This window comes from Typopeltis vanoorti, chromosome 3 (assembly GCF_054136105.1).
Source record: "Typopeltis vanoorti isolate ZY-2024b chromosome 3, IOZ_Tvanoo_1.0, whole genome shotgun sequence".
NCBI lineage: Eukaryota > Metazoa > Arthropoda > Arachnida > Uropygi > Thelyphonidae > Typopeltis > Typopeltis vanoorti.
In genome coordinates, this window is record NC_143551.1 from 151,406,060 (window position 1) to 151,430,430 (window position 24,371).

At 35.9% G+C, this 24,371-nt stretch overlaps 1 protein-coding gene across 1 annotated transcript in view; it reads left to right on the top strand.

The window, feature by feature from the left end:
- The window catches only part of LOC150108654 (BAI1-associated protein 3-like), a 175,549-nt gene that overhangs the window by 145,412 nt on the left and 5,766 nt on the right, over positions 1–24,371 (top strand). The window contains exons 8-9 of the mRNA XM_090390496.1: positions 7,775–7,884; positions 10,114–10,362. Of these exons, the coding sequence (XP_090246622.1) occupies positions 7,775–7,884; positions 10,114–10,362 (359 nt within the window). The remainder of the gene's footprint in view (positions 1–7,774; positions 7,885–10,113; positions 10,363–24,371) is intronic.

Consider the following 24,371-nt stretch of genomic DNA (forward strand, 5'->3'; position numbering starts at 1 on the left):
AATTGTGGGATAGATGCCCCTTGACCTCACCTGATGCCTCAGTTCATCTAACAGACATTCAATAGGGTTGAGATCAGGGCTCTGTGGAAGCCAGTCAGGTGTGGTGACATTCATATCCACAAACCATGCAGTTATGGCAGTAGCTTTATGACATGGTGTGTTGTCTTGCTGAAAGAGACATTGGTTATTGCCATCAAAATGCTACAAAGTAGGAAGCATTGCATTGTCCAGAATGTTCAGATACCTCTCAGAGTTTAATGTTTGTGACACCACAAACAAAAGTCTGAGGCCAAACCAGGATAAACAGGACTATACCATCACACCACCACCTCTAAATTTCATAGTTGGGATTATGCACTCTGGTAAGAGTCGTTCACTGAGCATCCATCTGCTCAGTACAGGGTGTAGCATGATTTGTTGTTCCATAACATAGCTTTCCAAGCATTCACTTTCCACTGTACATGGTCTCTTGCACCACTGAAGACAATGCCTGCAGGCTGGTTTGGGTAATATGGGGACTTGTATATTGCAGTCATATTATGGAATCCCATGCTGTGAGCCTTGGTTCTGAATGTTTTTGTGCAGAGTCATGTTCCAGTCGATGCCCAGAACTCAATCTGTCAGCCAATGAATGATGGTTTTTATATAATATCATTCATTGCACTCTACAGTCATGTTCAGTGATGTGGTGATCATCCACTGCAGGTAACCCTTGCAATTGACTCCCTACACTTCCATCTCAGTATGGTATCACTGATATGCCATGTTGTAGGTGGACCTACAACATGGCATCTTATCACAATGCCTCTTTCAAATTCTTTCAGTTCCCTTCTCGCAGCCATTTCATGCAGACACAGTTACACTGACATGGGAGCATCATATTTCTCCCATTTATACCAGCTACAAACACAACTTGTTACATGGCACGATGCACCTTGCTCATGGAGGTATGTATTTCAAACACTACAGATAGAATGGCCATCAGTAACCTGAAATGTGGAACTTCAGCTGAAATAGGATAATATAGCAATATAAAAGCTTTTCAGTGGATATGCTGCATAATAAAGAAATCTTTGTCTGAAATTCAAACTTCAGATAATTGGTGTGTATTGTGCCATTTTAAAAAAAAAGAAAGAAAGAAAAAATAATTCACAATCTGAATGTGGGAATTATAGAGAAATTTCTTAGCTGTGTGGTACAGGAAAACATTTCTGGAAGCATACTTGAGAAAAAAAACAGCAAGAAAATTGCGTAAAACAAACTTACTCTTGGTAATTATTTATCCCAAATTATTATTATTATTATTATTATTATTTAGGCCTCCAAGGAGTCAAAAGACTCATCGTGGGAGGTCCTTCCTAGGAAACACAAGTCTATCAAGACTCAACGTGGGAGGTCCCTCCTAGGAAACACAAAGTCTATCATACCACTCCTTAAACTCATTGATCGTTCTCACTCTCACCACTCCATCAGGCAATGCATTCCACAGTTCAACTGCCCTCCATGCAAAGAAACCACTCCTCATCCTCTTGCTCACAGTTTCCTTTCATAACTTCCAGGGATGGCCCCTTGTCATCACTCCCTCCTGCTGTTCAACCAAGCGAAAGAACTCTCCAGTGTCAACCCTGTAACCACCTCTCAACAGTTTAAAAGTCTCAATCATATCACCTCTTCTTCTTCTATCCACCAAACTCTGCAATCCACATTCCCTCAGCCGATCCTCATAACTAACATTGCACAGTCCTGAAACTGTCTTTGTTATCTGCCTCTGTACCCTTTTCACAGTTAATTTATCCCCTTCAAATCCTGGGGGACCAAATCTCTTTGTTTGTTTGTTTTATTTTACAGTATTCTATCTGATAACAAATAGTCAAGAAATCATGGAAGTTCAATAAGAATATCTGTTTAAAGTTGAGCTATTCAAACACTTCATCTGTGTCGTATAGCAACGTATATAGAGAAAGAGAGAGAGAAATATTGGCTTATACTTAAGTTGCAATACTTAGATTTGAAGGATGTACAGGAAAATTATTTGATGCTAAATCATGTGCACTGTGAATTGTACACTATCTCCACTGTTGTTTATAATTTATATGAACTCTATCATATATACACATCATCATAAACAAAAGATATTCTGGATATCTGGAGTAATTACTCTGAGAGATTGTTAATGAAACAAGCAGTGACAGAACAATGGTAGAAAATATTCAACAGGAGGACACATCAGAAGTTATCTGAAGCCTGAAAGGTAGCCAGAATAGATTTCAACAGTACAGTTCAAATATGAAGGTATAAAAGTTATATGCTGGCCTGATTGGCTGAGTGGTTAGTGTATCTGCTCTCCAGCCAAAAGGCTATGGGTTCGAATCCTGCCATGGGCATGTATGTTTGTAATTGTCTGTGAAAATACTAGTGGTGGTGGTAGGGAGTAGATGGCATTGGTGTAGTTGATGGATTGAATAGTGGAGACAGAGAGTTGTAGAGTAGGTGCCCTCCCTCGATGAGACTTTGGACTCCCTAGAGGTGTCACGTAATAATTATAATAATATAGTGACAACACTTCACTGCAGAATTCAAAAAGTCTGGCCAGAAGGACAAATTCTGGATGATTGGAGTATAGCTGTCATATTTCCCATCTGTAGAAAGGAAATGAAACTGAATGTGAAAATCACAGAGAATTTTTCCTACTGAGTACTTCATATAAGATCTATGTAAGCATACGTATGAAAAGAAACTTGGAAAAGTACTCAGATTTTCACCTTAAGACACATAGTTGGGAAAATCCTTGGAATATAACAAGGCCTGTATGTTATAGATTTTCAAAAGACATTTGAAAAGGATTCGAGAAAAAAGCTGTTCACAATGCTTCAATTATATGGTGTACTTAGAACATTATGCTAAGCAATACCTAGTCGGTATTTAAGTTTTATGTTAGAATTGAAAGCGGCACAAGAAGATTGTTTATTGTAAAATCAAGTGTGTAACAAGGGCTTACATAATCTTCAGTGATGAGCTTAGAGCGATCCTTTTGGATGACTTTAAGCTTATCACTCCTGACCCAAATCATTCCAGGACACTCAGCAATGCTTCCATTCAGTGAACAGGCAAAATCTTGCACCAATCAGATCTGCTGTTCTGCTTGGTAGCACTTAGGAAGATACCAAGATTAAATCAATGTAGAAGTTATGTATTTCCATATAGAATGTAGAATGTTGTGTCATATTATTGAATATTCTTTATCTGAGAAAGTTGTAGCAAGTTTTTCTGCTTGGCTATGAAGAACAAGAATAAAATTTCTTGTCAAGAATGATATGTTTTGTAACCCAGCAGAAAGACTTTCTTCAGCTCTCTCTATCTGATCCAGAGTATTAGTACTCTTGATCAGATAGAGATCCATTTTAATACTTTTATATGGAAAATATATACTTTATGCATTGATTTAACCTTAGTATATTCCTGGATCAAGCTCCCACTGATGAGACCTCAAAAAAAAAAAAAGAAAAAGATTTAATCCTTTTTTACCTTAATCAATAGTTGGAAGCCTATTTCTCTATCTAATACTGACTACAAGATATTTCTGCATTATCAATAACAGGACTTCAAGGGAAGAGCCACTACCCAGACAGGGTTCGACCTTTATTGAGGTCTCGTCAGTGGGAGGCAGACCCAGAAGTGGTGATACTAAGACAGAAGCAATAGGAGAGGTCATATTTACCTATACGAAGCCAACCGCAGTCCTGAAGATATTTTCAGGCACAAACGTTGTTTGATTACACTTGGATAAAGGATTAAACTAAATTTATTATAGTCTAACCAAGTGCAAAATAAAGGTTCCTATGAATTTGATATTTTTCATTTTTCAGTTATGTATTGATTCGTAATCTAAGCTTGTTTGTTTTAAGCTGTTATATGTATATTCATCTAACCCAGAAGAAGCCACCAGTTAACGTGGCAAAATTATTTGGTTACTAGTTGGATCAAATTTCCTCCCAATTAAAAACCCAATTTTCAGTTATCTTATTTAAGTATTTAGTGGTCGAAAAAACATTGATCACTTTATGTGGGCTTTTCGTTTGAAAGTGAAGGGATCTAATATGGAAGTAGCAGAGTGTTTTCTCCTGGAAACTCCGGTTTTTCGTCCAATGTGCAGGCAAATCTGCCAGAGAACGTACAATTTATAGACAAAATACTATTATTGAGCACAGTGTGTATAGAGAATTAAGTAGTGTAGACATTGGTTATTAGAGAAGAATGGAAATAAGTGAAATGCAGTAAGTTTCTTGGACTCCTTGGAGGTGTCACATAATAATAATAATGCATTCTTATCAAAATTTCCCATTACTTTGGCTTAGCCATTTTTACATATAGCTTAGTTTTCTTACATTTTTCTTTGTATTCTTAGGACACATGCTGACTTACTTTGTTAGGAACTTTCAATATGCTTTCATGTTTTCTAACAAGTATTACTTCGATACCTTTGGTGTAAGAGATACCCAGCTCATAATTATATCATCTGATGCTGTCTCCAAATCCAATCTTCTGAAAACTTGAATTGCTTCTATTATGTGTTCTCTCTCTCTCTCTCTACTTCCATGTGCTACCCACATGCTTTAATTATAATCTCCCATTATCATCATCATCCTTTCAACATCCTGTTAGAGATCTCAGCCCCATACCATATAAGTGTAGATGATTTAGAATTTGAGGTGGTGGACAGTGTTTGTTAGTATTTTTAAGTAATTCACTCCAAGGAGTTTATATCAACTTAAATTGCTACTCAAAGAAGTTACTAAAGAAACTTTTATTTTCTAATGAACCATCTCAATGTTAACCTAGAAATTAATCACAATGACACCGTCTCCTTACCATACGTTGGAAACCCATCAAGAAATAATTAACTGATTTTTTGGTTACTGGATAATTAACTGATTTTAATAATTGGGGGGAATAGCCCAATTATTAAAATCAGTCAACATCAGAACAATCTTCAAACCATTTAACACTTTACAAAAGTTTCCTACATTCTCCTAAAGACATTCTGTTCTACAAACACTCTGGAGGCATACAAGATTCCTTGTTCTTGTGGAAAGTTGTATGCATGTCAAACTGAGAAAAGCATAAAAATCCATAAAAAAAAAACAACAACATGTAGGTAATAGGTGATGTTGAAAACAAAAGAGAGAGAGAGAGAAGAAAGTAGCAGACTCATAGCACACATGCTCTCAAAACATCACGTTGTAGATTAGCAAGCTTCCCCATGGAACAGTCTGACAATAATACTTTTGTCATATTGTTCAAAGAGTCTTCTGAGGTCATTCGCTCATGACATCCAGAAGCATTAATTAGTGTATGTAGCATTTGCAACCTTTCTTATGCCAGCAATCACATACAGAGTTTACATAACAATGTATAGATTGTGTATAATGATGCTGTCAGCAATATAAACAGCAAAACATGTTGAATAAACATTCAGTTTTAATGAATAAAAAGTCGATGAGTCAAATTTGGTTAGTTTTTGTTGGTGTAAGACCCTCACTGTACTAATTAACTTGGATTGACTGTCTCTTTCAAATCAAATCTGCAAGCATATAAACTCCTCCTTATTCTTGATATTAAAGCATTTGTATATTAACAAGCATTGCTTTTTTAGTACTCCTGTCTTTATCCCCATATTTGTTATTGCTCTCTCCCTTGACCTTGACTCTGCTCTTGCATATACCATGCATCTTGTTATTTTGAAAGGACACAGAATAGATAGCAAACTACAGACTGATCAATATCTTAGGAGTGGTGGTTAAGGTATTAGAAAAATTGATTTAGAGGGACAGAATTCAGGAATGGATGGATAAGAATATAATACTCTATGGAAGGCAGCACAATATTATAAAGGGTAAGGCTTGTCTTAGTAATCTGTTTATAATCTACATGATGATATTACTGTACATCTTCTTTACTGATGATACAAAGCTGGGAATTAATCCTGCAGGATGATTTAAACAGACTGACAATATGGGTCAAAGATAATGGGTACAAGTTACATAGTGATAAACTGACAATATGGGTCAAAGATAATGGGTACAAGTTACATAGTGATAACCCATTTCACTCATTCATTACTATCAAGCAAAGAATCTTGCTCCCAAAATAAGCAAGGAATAAGGACGAGAATCTTTTCATTGCAAAGTGAGGACAAGGGTATCCTCACTTAGGAATGAAAAGTTTAAAAGATTACAAAATTTGGATTACACCCATTAGAACGGGACCAGGCATTTGACAAGGTTAGGGATTTAGAGATAATAGTAGATATGGAATTTTAAGTGCAATGGACACATTGTGGTAGAGGGGAAAATAACTGAAAGAATCACTTAAATTTTGACAAATACACTTTCATGTAGTGAGAAGGATGTAATTATCCTTGTTTATATGTCTTTGATTGGACTATGTTTGGTCTAATATGCATGGATTTGCTACTCTAGTTTTCTTGAGGATGAGGAAGTGTTGGAGAAGATCCAGAGATGAGTGACTAAATTGATGACTGAGTTCTGGAATATTTCCTATAAGAAATAGAATGAAAGTTATTATTATTTGATTCTTCCAAGTAGTCAAGGACTTATGTGGAAAAGCACTCTACTCCACACACCCCACCATCACATACTGGCACTATCCACCATCTACACACAACTCCATCCATCCAACAATAGCATCTTTTGTCTGTAAATTGCATGTGACCTCTGGCTAATTTGCCTGTATGCAGAATGGAACACTTAAGTTTTTTAGGGAAAAAACCCTGCTATGCCTATATGAGATTGGCTAATTCACTTTCAGTTAAAAATGTCCACGAAGATTTCTCTTGTCACAGTGAAGAGGGAATATGATAGAAACATATGAGTTACTAATGGGATTTTATAGAGTGGATGCTGAAGAAACATTCCAATATGTGAAATTACAAGCAAGAACATGGGATCATAACGTGAGATCACCCATGGAAGTTGAGTAAGAATATGGTTTGCTTGGAGAGTGGCGAATGAGTGTACGGGTTGTAAGAATCAGTTGTGTTTTGTCAATGAATGAGTTCAAGAAGTATAATTGGTATTGTGCGAATAATGGTTAGTGCAGGATTCCTGTGTTGAGTCTTTGGAATTCACGGAAATGCCTGTGTAATAATATATGTTGCACAAACAATGTACAAATAATCTACCATTTTTCTTGCCATGATGGGAAAGTAATTTGCTGTTCAGATAATTGAAGGTTTTAGAAGATATAATTACATGGCAGTGTACCAGAAGTCAATTGACATGCAAGGGTCAGTTAATTGAAGGATTGTTGTTTTTGAAAATCAGATAAATGGTAGCTTACTATATAACTGTATACCAAAAGTCAAGCAATGGAAAGGGCTGCTAGAGGCAGTAGTGAATGCTTTCAGTAAATGAGTTTAAGAAGAGGTGTTATAGATATCATGAAAATAACAGGTAGTAGTAGCTTACTGTGATGAATCTTCAAATTCCATGTATATTCCACATAGTAATACTTTATTTTTATTATATTTATTTTTTTTTTTTTTTCACTTTTATAATTGATGCCATTCCATAGGAGCTAGAAATGCATTTTTCACTGTTATTTATTACCATGTTTTGAAATATAATAATTATTATGACAAAGTTTGCTGTAAGTAAATGAATGAATTTATTTCATTAGTAATAGACTAATCTTAAAAATACAGATCCATGTATTTCAGCTTCAAATTTATGAAGTAAATAATTTCCATCATTAGGATAATACTGTCTGGAGTAAGTGGACTGAAATACTTTCTGCTCCTGCAATGACACTTATTTACCAGCATGCTTTACTGCACCAGATTTCATCACCAGAGCAAGTAGTATGGTAAGAAATTATTAAAAAATCTATTTATGTCCTTTTCTTTTTCTCTAGTGTGGAAAAGAAAACAAACACCACAACATGATGAATTTTAAAGCGTGGTGATCTATTATTATTATTCAGGCCTCCAAGGAGTCAAAAGACTCATCGAGGGAGGTCCTTCCTAAGACATAAAGTCTGTCAAGACTCATCGAGGGGAGGTCCCCCCCTGAAAAACACAAAGATCTATTTTACAAAAAACAAAAATCTATTTTTTTTTTCCCTGTTAAGTAATAATATGCAGTAATTACTTGGTATTTGGTCTCCTCTTCAATTAACATTAATGTAGTTGACTGATCTTTTCATCACTGAGATTTTTTTTAAAGTGAACCCTTCATGAAAGGTTGCAAGCTTAATAGAACATTAGGCTTTTTCAAAGCCTAATGTTCTATTAGGCTTAGAATAGTAAGCCTAATACTATTCTAAGCCTAATGTTTATTAGGCTTAGAATAGTTATACTGATGGTCAGGTAATCTAGAAACTATACTCTAGAGACAGGTATGGATTCCTTTAAAGCTACTTCAGGCCTCCAATAAGCAAGGGGAGGTGAAGGAGTCACACTGTCTGATGAAAATTATCTGCATTAGAATTAGAGAGTGAAGATGCTATCCACTCAGTCAATCAGACAGCCACAAAATGAAAGTGCTACATAGCAGTATATTATTATTATTATTCAAGCTCTCCCAGAGAATCAAGCACTTGATGAGTTCTTGTGGGTCTCTTTTGGGTCAGGGGCAATTGGATTAGGAGTGTTGTGAGCAAGGGAGTAAGAAGCAGGTTTTTTTGCATGCAAAGTTGTGAATGATTGGAATGCCTTGCCTGAGAACGTGGCATCTGCAGAGAATTTGAATGTGTTTAAGGCAAGGTATGATGAGCTGTGTGTATAACAAAGTAACCTTGTGTGATGAGTCTTTGATTCCATGGAGATCTTGGGATAATAATAATAAATACCTATCATGTCATTTTTTAAAAACATTCACCAAAGATGCCTTCACAACATCACTAGTAGCTTATTCCACACATATTCATCACATGCCTTGAGAACCTGGACTTAACAATGACTTAAAAATCTTCCTAATCATATCCTTATTCAGTTTTCTGGGGTTATCCCAGAAAACTGAATTTCACTTGTAGCTATACTGTAAGATCTGCTTAAAAAACTTATATGTTTCTATAATATCTCTTTTCTTTTATCTATTATTCAAAGTTTGAAGGTTACATTCCATTAGTCTGCCCTCAAATACCTCACTTTATTGCATGGTTCATCTCAATATAATATAATATAATATAAGAAAGACAGTTTTGTGTCATTGACGTACTGAAAATATACAGATGAACTATTTATTACTGAAAATTATGTACTGTATTAGTGGGAATGCATTGCAATGTCATTTGCTTTAGATCCCTCTGCATGGGGATCACTCTTCAAAATGACAGAGTGTTTTGAAGTAAGGGGGGGTCCACACTGCCAAACATAGTAAAGACGAAACATAAGATGGCTGCATTAATAAGAAATGCAATGAGAAACTCTGATGAGAAGGCTGTTCTGTATAAAGCATTCATTAAGTTACATCTGGACTATCACTCAGATTTCAAATGGATAAAAGAGAATAGTGCAGAAATCCAGAGATGGCTTCAGGATTATGGAACATTTGCAGGGAAATTGTGGAATGAGGAAATGCAAATTACAGATCTTGGAAAATGACAAAAAAGAGATTGTGTAATTGAAACCCAAAAGGTGAGGTCAGCTGTTCTCAACACATAAAAAAAAGCAGTTGTATTATAAATCATATATATTCTTCGAATACATTGGAAGTTATAAATTGAATAAAACAATAATATAACTTCTTAATACTATAAAATATGAAATTTACACTCACTTTCACAGTATTTCTATGAAACAACATCATGTAAAGTTTTGTCTGTCATATGCTGTCATAAATTCATCTACTGTTGGCATGTTGAATAAATTTTGGTGTACATTAACATGGAACCTTTCCCAGTAATTGTTTATAAATTTATCTTAAACAACAAAGAAAATGTGAAACTTTGAAGTCTTCACCTTAAAAGTTGTTATATAGAAGTTCTTTTTTAAATCTTTATTATTATTTTTTTGTTTTTTTTTCATCTGATATTTTCTGAATAAGTTCTGAATTTTTTGTAATTTTATAAACCATATTGAATACTGTTCACCAGTTCATGGCTTTTAGCAAGTCACTACAGAATGAGAGATGAAAAAAGGATTAGCTTTGTACTTATAAAAAATCTACTGGAAGATGTAATCAAAGTCAATCAAAATAATCCCATACATGAAGAACTAGAGAAAGCATTTTCAGCCAGCCTCTCCACCTTTACTAGCTTCATATGTTCAGTACTTGAGCATCTTCACTCACATTTTCCTTATGATGATGTTGAAGCAGCCATGGAACTTTCTGGTATTCTCAGGTATGTATGTTGGTTATCTTTGATAGTTAGTTTTCATTTGTCTTAAAACTTTCACAAATAGAAATAATAGTATCAATATTTTTTTGAAAGTTTTATCTTATTAATTAATAGAGTTTAAGACATAAACATTTCATTAAGGTGAAGACCAAAATATAACTGTCTGTAACAGTGATATGTCATCAAGCCCCATGCTTTCTCCATCACTTTATTAACACAGAGTTTATTTAGCATCTTGTATACCTCCTGCTTACTCACTTTTAGTCCTTCTCCATGCTCATTAAATATTTGGTTATGTCTGCGACAGTAATTCCTAACTGACATTTCCATTAACTAATTTCTTCATCCTCCCATTATTATTCTTACTTATTATTAGACACCTCCAGGAAGTCCAAAGACTCATCGAGGGAGGGCACCTACTCTACAACTCTGTCTCCGCCACTCAATCCACCAACTGACTGCAACTATACCAATGCCATCTACCACTGAACACCACCACCACTATTTCCAAAGTTTTGGCTGGAAAGTGGATACGCTAACCACTCAGCCAGCCCAGACTGGCAAAATAATTAATGCGAGCAGCACCCAGGGTTCCAAAAAACAACAAAAGTTCCCTGTTTGGTCTCTAGAGCAGAGTTTCCAGACTATGTAAAAAATAAATTTAAAAATATATATATATATAATTGACAAAAATAGAAAAAGCCCATGGAACAAAAAAAAGTACTATAGATAATAAAGCAACATGTGAAAACCTGTTGCTTTATTATCTATAGTACTTTTTACTATAGATAATAAAGCAACATTTCAGTGATATCTTTAATTAGTAAAAGGACATATATTTCGTACTAAAATTAATAGTACGTCTTCAGTGTCTGTAACAGTAATAGGAATGGAATACAAGCAAAATGTTCGGTGGATCACCTATTAAAATACAATTTTTACCGCGTGCTAGGAAATAATAGAAATAATAAATTTAATCTGTTAAGATAAATGGTTTTTTACATAAGATAAAAGTCTCCAGATCTTTGAGAGAGACATAGAGTCATTTCTATTTAAATTCGGTCGGTGTAAGATAGTTTGACAACTTTCTTTGAATAAGCGTTCATATTTGAATCTGCATCTATGGAGGAGAACTGCTTTATCCCACTGGACGCTATGAGTAGAGTCAATACTGTGCTGCGCCAGACCAGACTTCAGAGGTTTGTTATAATCAATATTGATGTTCTTTTATTCTTTTTTCCAAAGAACGGCCAGTTTGTCCAAAATAAGAGACATCACATTCGCAAGGTATTTGGTAAACGCCAGCGAAAGATAGAGAAGACAGTTTATCCTTTGTAGAAGGTAATGAAGAAGAAATTTTGTTGATAGGAATATATGTTGGAATCAGTTGATACTTTTTCAGAATTCTACCTATAGGTTCTTAGATTCCTGGAATGTACGGAATAGGAACTCTGCTGAGTGTTGAAGAAACTGTTGAAGAAATCATACAATGCTCATCCGACCACGTCTTAAACTGATTCAATGTGTCCACATCAACAACAGACTCAGGCAATGCATTCAACTCACTAACCACCCGCCATGCAAAGAATCTGCTTCTCACTCCATTGCTCACACCCTTTTTATACAGTTTCCAGCAATGGCCTCTTGTTCCCTCTCCCATTCTATGAAAAATCTCTTCCATGTCTACCTGATAACAACCCCTGACCAGCTTATATGTCTCAAACATATCCCCTCTTTTCCTCCTATTCACGAGGCTCTGCAACTTACATTCTCTCAATCTGTCCTCATACTCCACATTCCAAAGACACCACTGACTACCTTTGTGAATTTTCTCTGTACCCTTTCCAACATATCCTCGTCACCATGAAAACCCGACGACCAAATCTGTGCACAATAATCCATATGAGGCCTGATCAAAGCCTCATATGGAATCATAACCCTCTCTATTTCTGCATGGCAGGGTTCTCCGCATCATTGCCATTATTCAATGTGATATCTTCACAACTTTTGCAATGTGGCCCCTGAATTTCAGGTCCTTGTCCACCATCACTCCTAGAACTATCATCTCCTCTACTTCTGTTAAAGTTTCCCCACCAAGTATATACTTTGCATCCCATCGTTGCTTATCAAATTTCAAAACCTTACACTTGGCAGCATTGAACTGACAGTTCCACTTACCTGCCCATTCATGCAATCTATTCAAGTCCTCTTGTAAGGCATTAACATCAGCCTGACTGTGCATTGCTCTCCCTACAGCTGGATATCACTAGTTAAACACCCAATATCATTAACATACAAATTGAACAACAATGGCCTCAAAACTGACTCCTGTGGCACACCACTGGTGACCTTTCTCTTTTGAGATACTACATCCCAATATACAACTGTCTGATACCTATCCGGCAGCCAGTCACTGATCCAACACAGAAGTTTGTTATCCAATTCCATCTGTTTCAATTTATTTAAGAGTTTGTCATGTGGCATTCTATCAAAAGCCTTTGCAAAATCCAAGTACACCACTGTATATGCATCTCCCTTGTCCATAGTATTTGTCATCTTGTTATAGTGCATAAGTAAGTTAGTGAAACATGATCGTCTCTTAACAAACCCATGCTGATAACCAAGAGAGAATACTGCTGTTATCAACTCATTTCTATCTCTCTAGGACCTTCACCACAACTCCAGATATACAGACCAGCCTATAATTTGAAGCTACAGCTTATCACCACCTTTATGCAGTGGAACAATCCTATCGCCTTATTAACATCAAGGTTATTTATTTCCTCAAATACCCCCTGCTCACTCACAATTAAGCTATCCTTTCCAATGTCGTTTATACTTAAGATCCTCATGATTCCACCCTGATCAGGATGAAACACTCTTATAAATCGATCACTGAATACCTGAACAATGTCTTCTGCAGCAGTTACCATTCTACCACTTTCATCCCTTAACTGCATCTTTCCATGATCATTCTTCCTTCTACTTGCCATATATCTAAAAAAAATTCTAGGGTTTTTCTTAGCCTGATTTACCAATTTCTGCTCATACTCTACTTTTGTTTTTCTTACTAACCGAGTCACTCTCCTGGCTTGTTCTTTATATTCTTCATATGACTGATTACCATTATTCATCTTGTACTTCCTCCAAAGTACTTTCTTTTCCAGATTTCATGCTTAAGCTCCACATTCATCCATTTTACACCTACCTTATTCAGCCTTTTGGCCTTTGGAATACATTCGTACATTGATGCTGTTATGTATGTATGCAGACAACTGCTGCCATCTCATGTTCCTAAACTCCAGCATTCATTTGCTTGTCCATGACAAATGAGAAGTTTTATTTTGCGAGTTCAAAAATCTGAAGAAGAGTTTCAGTTTAGTTGTCACTTATTTTGGTTTTTATCATTATCACACCTGTTTGGAGCATGGCAGCTGGGTCAGCGAATACCTTTTATTCCCTTATCAGGAGGAGGCAAGGTCTTTTAACCCTAAAGTAAGCAATTCAGTCTCCACCAATAGCCAATCAGAAATAGCTGGCCCAAGACTGTCACTAATTATAAGTGATGAAAAGACTGGCAAACAAGTGCTGCCATCTCTTGGTACCTAACATGATATGTTATTGTCTGAAATAGTGTGTGTTCTACTGTCGATTTTTTTGAGTTTATTGGATGAAAAACCCAAGTTTTGGGGAAGAAAAAGACTTGCTTGCCTGTGCCAGAGATTGACTAACTCAGGAACCAATCAAAGAAATACTTAGAAAACATTCCTCCAGTTGGCAACTAGACTTGAACTTAAGTCTGTCTTCTGATGGTGGCATAGCGCAGAGAATGCTAACATCACGTTAGCTATGTTTGGAGCATGCCAGCCATTAAAAATTTTGTTGATTATCACTGATTTTTGTAATGGAATATGACCAATAAGAGGTTAGGATATGCTTGCAGCATTTTATTTTTAGAAAGCACTCCATGAAACATGTGAAGTAACCTAAAATAGACGATAACCTAAAATAGATGCACAACAGATAGTAGTAATAGAATTTGTACCCAGTGATACAGAATTTTAACTATTAGCAGTGGATATTAATACTTGGAAAGTTAGGAAGGAAGTATTACAGATTTTTTTCCTTTTTATTTTTCCAAATAATTTCTTGCCATTGCATCGTATGACATTACTGCCGCTATCTGTTCACTGTTGTTTTGGAGTCAATCAGAATTCAAAAAACATACTAATATAGTCAATATGTGTATAAGATAAACTGTATGAGTTTTTAATAACTAATGCTTATAAATTGGCCACATCCGGATTGAACACATAACAATGATATATTAGAGGGCTAGAGAAATAGTTAATAAAAGTGACATAGGGATCTTTCAGAATGATTTAAATAGGCTGACACAGTGGTGTAGCTAGGGCTTTTGCTGCCCGGGATGGTCTCTGAGTTTGCTGCCCCTCTCAATACGCACCAAAAATACTACAAAAAGTCAAACCATGTATTGGGAAATAAATTAAAACATTGTTTATTTTTGAAGTAAAATCTTAATTTCAACAATCTAAAATGTTATTTTTCTTGCTTTTCTTTTAGCAAAATTGTTGATGTCATTTTCAAAGTCTATTTCATAGTAATGTAGGTAATTTATAATCAATTTTAATTTGGAAAAACTTCTCTCACAACTAGCAACACGTACAGCAATTGTGAGGAAAATTCACAGTAGTATTACAATATTTGGAAATGAGTTCTCGAGACTGTATTTTAGAATTAACTGCAAAAGTTCAAAAAATTTTAAAGTACTGCCTGGGGCATACCACCCCCTCTGAGCTGACAGCATGGACAGAAGAGAATAGTTGTCAGTGTAATCTGGCAAAGAATAAGGTTCTGAATTTTAAGATGAAAAGATTACCAGTTGCATACTACATTGATTGAATTGGACTGCAAGAAATTGATGAGGCTATGAGCATCACTACTCCCCTACTCACAGTCATCAGCAAAAAACCGAACATCCATTGTCAATCCATCTAAATATCTTTAAAATAAAAATTGAACAGCAGTGTTCATGCATCTTACTGGTGTAAAATCTCTTATAATATGTAATTATGTAACTTATCATGTTCACTTTTACATGTTTTTTTTAACGGGAATGTACTTAGAGAAATGTTATTTTGTCTGTAATAAACTTGTAAATTTGATAACTTAATTGAACCTTTGTTAAAATAATGTAGTGCATGATGTCATCATGTAACACTGTTAACTCATGTCAAGAATAGTGAAGAATTTTAAGAATTGCCATGGATAGAAAATTCCAAAGATGCGCAAAGAAAGATGGCGGCATGTTCGAAGGTCAATACATGACCATATATGGAAAGTTCAAGAAACACACACACACACACACACACACATGCGTACAGTGGAAGTCCAGGTATATAAGGCAAATCATTGAGAAGGAATTTTGTTTTAGAATTTTGTTTTAAGAGACGAAATAGAGTTTCTATTTCATCTCTTACCTGGGTCCACTGTCACGCTAGGTCCGCCATGGTAATCTAAAGAGAAGTGTCATGGGTTTGGAGTCTTCTACCTGGGTCTTCCACCACACGAAAAGTATTGCATTGATCATCTTGAAAGGAAAGAGCTTCATATTGCTGCCATGTTAAGGGTCCTATAGGGCATGAAATAATTGTCGACTCAGACAAGGAAGAAATTTAGCAGGAAATCAAGAATGAGTCAGCAGACAGAAAGGACAAGAAGGAGTACTTACCTGTGGACAAAAGATTCAAGTAAAGGCAGTGTGCTGAATGAGAATTATAAGTAGTTATGCACTTGTTAATTTCTGAACAAGAATGTTTATCAAGTGTGTTTGTTTATGAGATAATGTATATTGATATTGAATTAGGCTTAGGCCTAATTCAATAGGAAGAAAATTAAAACTCAGTTTGGATACAAATGATATTTGTTTTGTCTTTGGCTTAAAATCTTATTATCTCGCACTCAATATATAGAATAACTGGCACAGTCGTAAAACAAATAAATTTGTTAGACTATAGAGCGTGAGAACATAAGATCTAGAAGAAATATATAAATGGCAGCAGTCGATAGTTAAACAGTTGACCATTCACGAATAATAAATAAAGAAAACAAAGACAAAGCAGTATAAGAGAATACAGAACGTTTTATAATACTGGTACTGTTCAAGCAATAATTAATTCCTTCTCCGTCTGACTCATCATCTTCCCAGATTCTACATCAACTTGTCATGTAGCAGTCTGTTAAAAACCATTACATGCAGTAATATTGAATAACATAATAGCTAGAATGTGTCAGAAGAGAGGATTAGAATATGTGGATGCTTGGAGGGCATTTGAGGACACAGAGGAATTGTATGCAAGAGACCGCTTGCATTTGAATGAGGAAGGATGTAGGTATCTGGAGCGATTGCTGTGCTGAACGAGTTGGTGTGTCCCAGTGTGGATGGTAGCAGGGGTGGCCTCTTGTGGGAATGGGTACTTGGGAGAAGGGGTATGACATCAGGTAACGCTGAGCCCAGTGGAATCTAGAGGGGATAATGCTGGGTATAGAAACCGTGGCATTTTTATGCTTTATGCTAATGCCAGGAGTATTCGGAATAAAGGAGAGGAATTGGTGGTGCTGATAGCATCAGCCTGGACAAAGATTATTGGGATCGCTGAGACATGGTTGACAGAAGAGGATATAATAACAGAAATAGAAGTAGCTGGGTACAGCATTTTTTGGCAGGATAGGAAGAGAAAGCGTGGTGGTGGAGTACTGCTTATGTACTGCTTATGATGGCATACTGCTTGCCTCCACTCTTATGTCCTCTAAGAGTGGAGGCTTTGGAAGGCAGTGACACTAATGATTTTTTAAAGCACATGGTGTGAGGTAGAGGTGGGCAAGACAGGATATTTAGTGGGATGTTGCTGCAGACCAAGGAGCACAGAGGGTGGGGACCAGGAGATGTTTAGACAGTTGAGCTTGGCAAGTGCAAGAAGAATGATTGTTATGGGAGATTTTAACTACACCAGTATGAATTGGGGAGAGGAAGATGCATGTAGCCATAAGGGAATGGGATTTCTAGAATTCTTGAGGGACAAATGTCTTAGGCAACATGTAATAGAGGGAACAAGAGGTTCAAGAGTTTTGGATTTGGTCATAGCATCAGAAGAGTTGATAATAACTGAGATGACATCTCTCTCCCACCAGTTGGAGAGAGTGACCATATGGTTTTGACTTGGAAGATGAATAGACATGCAGGAGTATCAAAGAGACGGGAACGTATGTGGAATTATGAGGCAGGTGATTATAATAGTCTTAGACATCAACATTGGGGAAGTTTCATGGAGGGAGGAAATGGAAGGCCAGGATATCATTAGTGCTTGGAAAATTGTGAAGGAATATTTGTTAGCAGCAATAGTAAGCTGTACTCCACGAGTAAAGAAGAAGACACAATTTGGAGTAAAGTGGATGACAAACAATATTAAACAAGAACTGCATGCGAAAAAGATGTTATGGAAGAGATATAAGGAGACAGGTGAAGAGAAGATACATGAAGAATATAAGACACAGGCCAGGAGAGTGACTAGTATGGTAAGGAAGGCAAAACTGTAATATCAGAAGAGATTAGCCCAAAGAAAATCCTAGGAAATGTTTTAGCTATGTGGTCAGTAGGAGGAGAAATGACTGTGGAAGAATGACATTGTGCGATAAAAATGGGAATAGAGTGACTGATGCAGAGGACAGTGTAATTGTTCAATGAACACTTTATTGGAGTATTTCATCTTGGAGGAGTAAATTTTAATACTAGAGGGATTGGGCAGGTTCGAGGTTTATAGGTGCAGGAGTAGAGCGTGTTCCAAATACTGAGTACTCTGGATGTCAGTAAAGCAACAGGAATGGATGGTATTTCACTACGGGTTTTAAGAGAGTGTGCTAAAGAACGAACAGAGCCTTTGACCTAGCTTTTCAATGAAAGTCTGGCTGCAGAAAAGGTGCCCAGGGAATGAAAGGAAAGTAAGATAGTGCCATTGCATAAGGTTGGTAGCAGACTGGAAGTGTCTAATTATAGGTCAGTTTGTGTCTCACAAGTAGTTGCTAAGATCTTGGAGAAATTAGTGAGGGACCATATACAGCATTGGTCAGATGAGGGTAATGTTATCTGTGAGAGTCAACATGGATTTGTGAAAGGGTGCTCTTGTTTTAGCAATATGCTAGCCTTTTATAATAAAGTTACAAAGAGCAGTAGATGAGGGAAAGGCATATACTGCCATTTTCTTGGTCTTAAGCAAATGCATTTGACAGGATGCCACGTGATAAGGTGATATTTAAGTTGCAGCACATGGGGTCTGGATGTCAGGTTGGTGTCAACTGGATTCAGGATTGGCTGTCTGATAGATATCAGCGAGTTGTGTATGGTGGGGCAGTTTCAAGGAGGCAGAGGTTACAAGTGGGGTCCCACAGGATTCAGAACTAGGACCTATATTGTTTAACCTTTATATCAATGACATTGTCAGTGGATTGCAGAGGAATATGCAGTTGTTTGTGGATGATGCAAAGCTGGGAAGGGTTATTAGTAATAGTTCAGATGTGGTAGCCCCTGCTAGAGGATTTCAATAAGCTAGACAGATGGCAAATGAATGGGGGGTGTCGGTTTAATACCGCAAAATATAAGGTCTTGAGATTTGGGACACATGGATGGGACACTGCATACGCTATGGGAGGAGCTATACTGGTGGAAGTAGAGGAGACAAGAGATCTGGGGATGATGATTGATAAAAACCTGAAATTTAGGGGACATATTGCATAAGTGAAGGTAACACAGAGGATTGCTGCAATAATGAGAAGGACACTGACCTGCAGAGATAAAACAGTTATCATTCCGTTGTATAAGACTCTGATCAGACCACACTTAGACTGTTGTTCTCAGATTTGGTCCCCAGGATTTGAAGGGGATAAATTAACTGTGGAAAGGGTATAAAGGCGGATAACAAAGATGGTTTCAGGACTGTACAATGTTAGTTATGAGGATCGGCTGAGGGAATGTGGACTGCAGAGTTTGGTGGATAGAAGAAGGAGAGGTGATATGATTGAGACTCTTAAACTGTTTAGAGGTCGTTACAGGGTTGACACTGGGGAGTTCTTTCGCTTGGTTGAACAGCCGGAAGGAGTGATGACAGGGGCCATCCCTGGAAGTTAGAAAGGAAACTGTGAACAAGAGGGTGAGTAGTGGTTTCTTTGCATCGATTGTGTTTGAACCATGGAATTCATTGTCTGATAGAGTGGTAAGAGCGAGAACAGTCATTGAGTTTAAGGAGTGGTATGATAGACTTTGTGTTTCCTAGGAGGTACCTCCCACGATGAGTCTTTTGACTGCATGGAGGCCATAATAATAATAATAATTATAAAATCCAAGAATATTATTTAAGATCTGATAATGTTGGAATCTTGACAGGTAACAGACTGATTTGGAGGAAAATTGTAGATAGGACATTAGTAAGGATGTAAATTTTTCATGTAGTACAGGATATGTACTATCATATCCTGTACACCCCCCCTTGAGAGTACATGGCAGGAATTTGATGACGATGATGAAGAATATTATTGCACAAGAGAGCTTCTTCCCTCATCCAGAACATAATAATAACACTTTTTGTTATCTGTTTATAACCTATTGAATATTCAAGGCATATTAAACTACCTCATTGACTATAATCGTCATGCAAATCTTATTATATACTATGCAAATTATGTATTATGCAAATCTTTATTGTTGTAAAACTTGATAAATATTCTGTACTACCTTGTTTATTATGACTTATTTTACAATTGCTTAGAAGATAAGTTGATACTAAGCCATAACTTTTGCTACTAAACTAAAAATCATGTAATATTTAATAATTACATTGTTTTTTACCTTATGTTTCATCATGTTTTCTTATTCTGTCACTATTTTCTTAGATGCTTGCTGATTGCAAAAAAAATGGATGCACTTCACAGCTGCTTAAATCCAAGAAAGATTCTGCAGGTAAAAATTTTGATTGACTTTCTTTCTTTCTTGTTATACCACTTGTTAAACTAAGTTTTTGTTATAATATTTTCAGGTGTTTGTAATATACAGGGTGTCCCATAATTCTTAGTGCAGTCTTAAACTTTATTAGGTCCAACATTATAAAAGTTGCAGATTTATATTATATAATAGCTTAAAGAGTATGTAATTAAGTTTTATCTACAATAATTTGTTTCTTATTAGTGCTCAACATGACCATCTTGTGTGAGGCATGTAACTAGGTGAGTTTCGAAGTTCTGGAAAATGTTTAGTAGTTGCTGAGCAATGACTGCATTGATTGCGTTTGTAATTTTAGTCTTAAGGTCATCGAGAGAAGCAGATTTTGAAGCATATGCAACTGTTTTAATGTGATTCCATAAGAAAAGTCTAACAGATCAGGTGACTGAGCTGGCCACACAAGAGTACCTCCTTTACCGATCCACCTACCTGCGAAAGTGTCATCCAGAAACTTTCGTACCTGTGTTTCATAATGACAGGATCCCCATCCTGTTGGAAAATGGTTTTATTCATAAGATTTAATTATTTTAATTCAGGAATAAAAAAATTCTGAAGCATTGCTAAATAAGCTTCACCTCTGACAGTGGGCTCATTGAAAAAGAATGGCATGATAATGCAACACCTCTTAACTGCACACCACACATAAACTTTTGGTGAGTCTCTTTTGTGTTGCCACATTTCCTGAGGCTTCTCTGTATCCCAAATGCAGCAATTGTGATAGTTAACTTACCCACTTATGTGAAATGTTGCTTCATCTGAAAAAATCAACATGTCAATAACATCTGTGTCATTTTCCATTTGTGTCTTCATCAGTTGACAGAAATCCAACCTGGCACGATAATCCTCTTTTTGTAGCATTTGAATAGTTATAATTTTGTAAGCATGTTTATGGAGTTTTTCTGGTTAGAATTCTGTGCACTGTGGTTTTTGGTACATTTAACTCATCAGCACGTTGCATTGATTTCTTGGGACTTATCAAATGCCCTTTCGATTTCAACCACATTCACTTCCCTTGATGAATGTCTACCTGACCTGGATTTGTCATGAATTAATCCAGTTTCTTTGAATTTTTTCATCCAGTTATTAATTAAATTTCTCTGGAGAGCCACCTTGTTATAATGATATAGAATTTTCTTCTTACTGCTGTTATGGACTTCAGTTCAGCAAGCCACAGGATGCAATTGACTTTTTCTTCACCATTTGCCATCTTCAATCATGGCAGTCTAAAATAAATAAGAAAAATATAATGAAAAATTAAATAATAATATTCATGCTTCAAAAATTCTAATAGTTATACTTTCAAATGATACTTGTTGCAACTCTGTTACTGTGATACTTTTGAAGCAGTTAAAGATCAAAACTGCACTAAGAATTATGGGACACACTGTACTATATATAATTTTTTTTGCAAAATGGTTTCTCTCTCTCTCTCGTTCTCTATCTATCTTTGGAAGGGAATGGTAGATGTTCACTGCTTATATCTTCTCTGTTTTTCTTCAGGCTAGCAGATATATTTACCACTATTTGTATGTTTGTGTTTATGATGTTCAGTCTTGTTCAAGTTTGTAACGCAACATACATGTTAACTTTCATTTGTCAGTTATCTTATGATTCTCCACAGTAGATTTCATTTATCTTATTTCATAGTTTTTTTTTTAATACCACTAATTTTTCAATATTGTTGAGAAGGATAAAAGATATGTTGCCCAGGTATGATAGTGATGAAATGAAGTGGAGAGCAAAGATTGTGAATATGTTAGCAGAAATATGTGAGGAGAAAAGAGTGCAGCTTGTTAATGTGTGGAATGAGTTTGAAGGACGAATTAAAATGTATAAGAGTTATGAACTGCATTTGAATGGTTTTGGTATGAGTCATTTGGAGAGACTGCTGCTGGAAGGTAGAGTATGAATTTGATCAAGCACTCTCCCACTCTTTCACAAGAAGTAATATGAAAGAGCAGGAGAGAAAGAAAGGAGAGATTGAAGTGGTGATTATGAATGAAGAAATGGATAGCATGAGTAGAGAGAATGAGAGAACAAGTGTGCAAGACAAACAGGGAGGTACAGGGTGGACAGGGGAACAGTGTAAGAAATGTTGATGCTCCAGGAGGATGTGAATGTGTGTGTAGACAAAAATGGAGTGGGATGGCCTGGGATGTAGGGGAAAAACAGTTGGATTTGAAGAAAGATCTGGAATGACTAAGGAGAAAAAGAAATGGCTCAAGAAGGTATGGAGAAGTCACATCAATGTTATGATTGTATACAAATGCTAGAAGTGTAAGAAACAAGGCAGATGAAATGGTTGCATTAATTGAGTCTGTTCACCCAAGAATTGTAGGAATAAGTGAGACATGGTTAGATGAGGATTGCATCCTGAGGGGAATAGAGATGAAAGGGTATGTATGATATGTTTCATGAAGATAGAAAGCATAAAAAGGTGGGGGTGGGTGCTATTGTTGATAGAGAAAAAGTTATGTCCATACAATGTAGAGATGCAAGAGGGAAATAGTGCCAGTGGTTTTTAGGTCATATGGTGCGAGATAGAGGTGAATAGAATGAAATACTTAGTAAGATGTTGTTATAGACCTGGCAATGTGAATTGTAGTGACCGTGAGATGATAATCAAATTATTTTCATTTTACATAAATTAGGGATTCTACAGCCATGTTATAAATAATTATTTTAATTTCCCGAAGTTTTGACCTTCATATGAAGGTCATCATCTGGAGTACACACACACACACACACACATACATATATATATATATATATATATATATATATATATATATATACATATATATATACACAGAGACAAGCTAAATTACATTTCACACAGTATGCTGAAGAGACAATGATTTGATCAACAGTTATTTTACTGGCCTGACTTCTAGTAAAAATAAAATAAAATTACAATAAATAGATGAAATGAAATAAAATAACTACATCAAAGCTGTATTCTATTTAAGACAATATCAGAGAAACATTCTTTCATATAGATAGTTTTTTTACAGTAAAAATGATGTTCTAATTTAACATGACAATTGTTATATCAGATTTAAGATCCTGGATTACTTATGGTTCTATTTATAATTAACTCTTAGGAGAAAGGTTAAGTGGGTAGAATACGTGACGTTCATATTCTTGGGATTTTTAGACCATCATTATTGTTAAGATTAGTTGATAAGAATCTCACCGGCCTCCTTAACCCTGCAGAGGTTGCGGTCGTAAAAATTGCAGCTTAGGTCGCGTTTATCTGAGAGATACATTCATTACTAGTATGTGCTAAAATGCGATAAAACTTAAAAAAAACACTGTAAATATAATACATGATGGTTTATTTATTTTCAGTTACAATCTAGAAATTATTGAACAAAGAAAAAAATAACAACTAAACCAGTACTATACTGACTTCGGAGTTCTCTGTATCTCTCAAATACAATTTATTATCAAATATTACACACCTTTACATAACATGGGTTAAACCAAAACTGACTGCATAAACAGTGTGGAATATCACTCATATATATGCATGTGCAGCTAGTCATGACCTCCAAGCTATACACTGAATATGTGTAAGAATATTTATATTAAACAATTTGTTTGTATCTTTCAGATCAGTCGCGACCTCTGCATGGTTAAATTTATGTTCATACTACGTTTTGGTGTGATGTAAACAACAGGTGCCTCTCCAGTCAATTCTATGTAAAGTTCAGGGCATGATCAAAAATACCAGCTTGACCATAGTTATTATATTTAATGTCATTTATGTTTCTTTTTTCTGATAGGAATTGTACATTCTGTTTCCCCCTATATAGGGCAAATTAGGGTGAATACAGTATACTCCAGGGTAGGCCAGCGGAGAGAGTGGATCCTTGGATAAGTTGAGCAAGTTCTTTAATTTTGCGGGAGGTTTAAAGTTGGCTTTAAGGTTATATTTCTG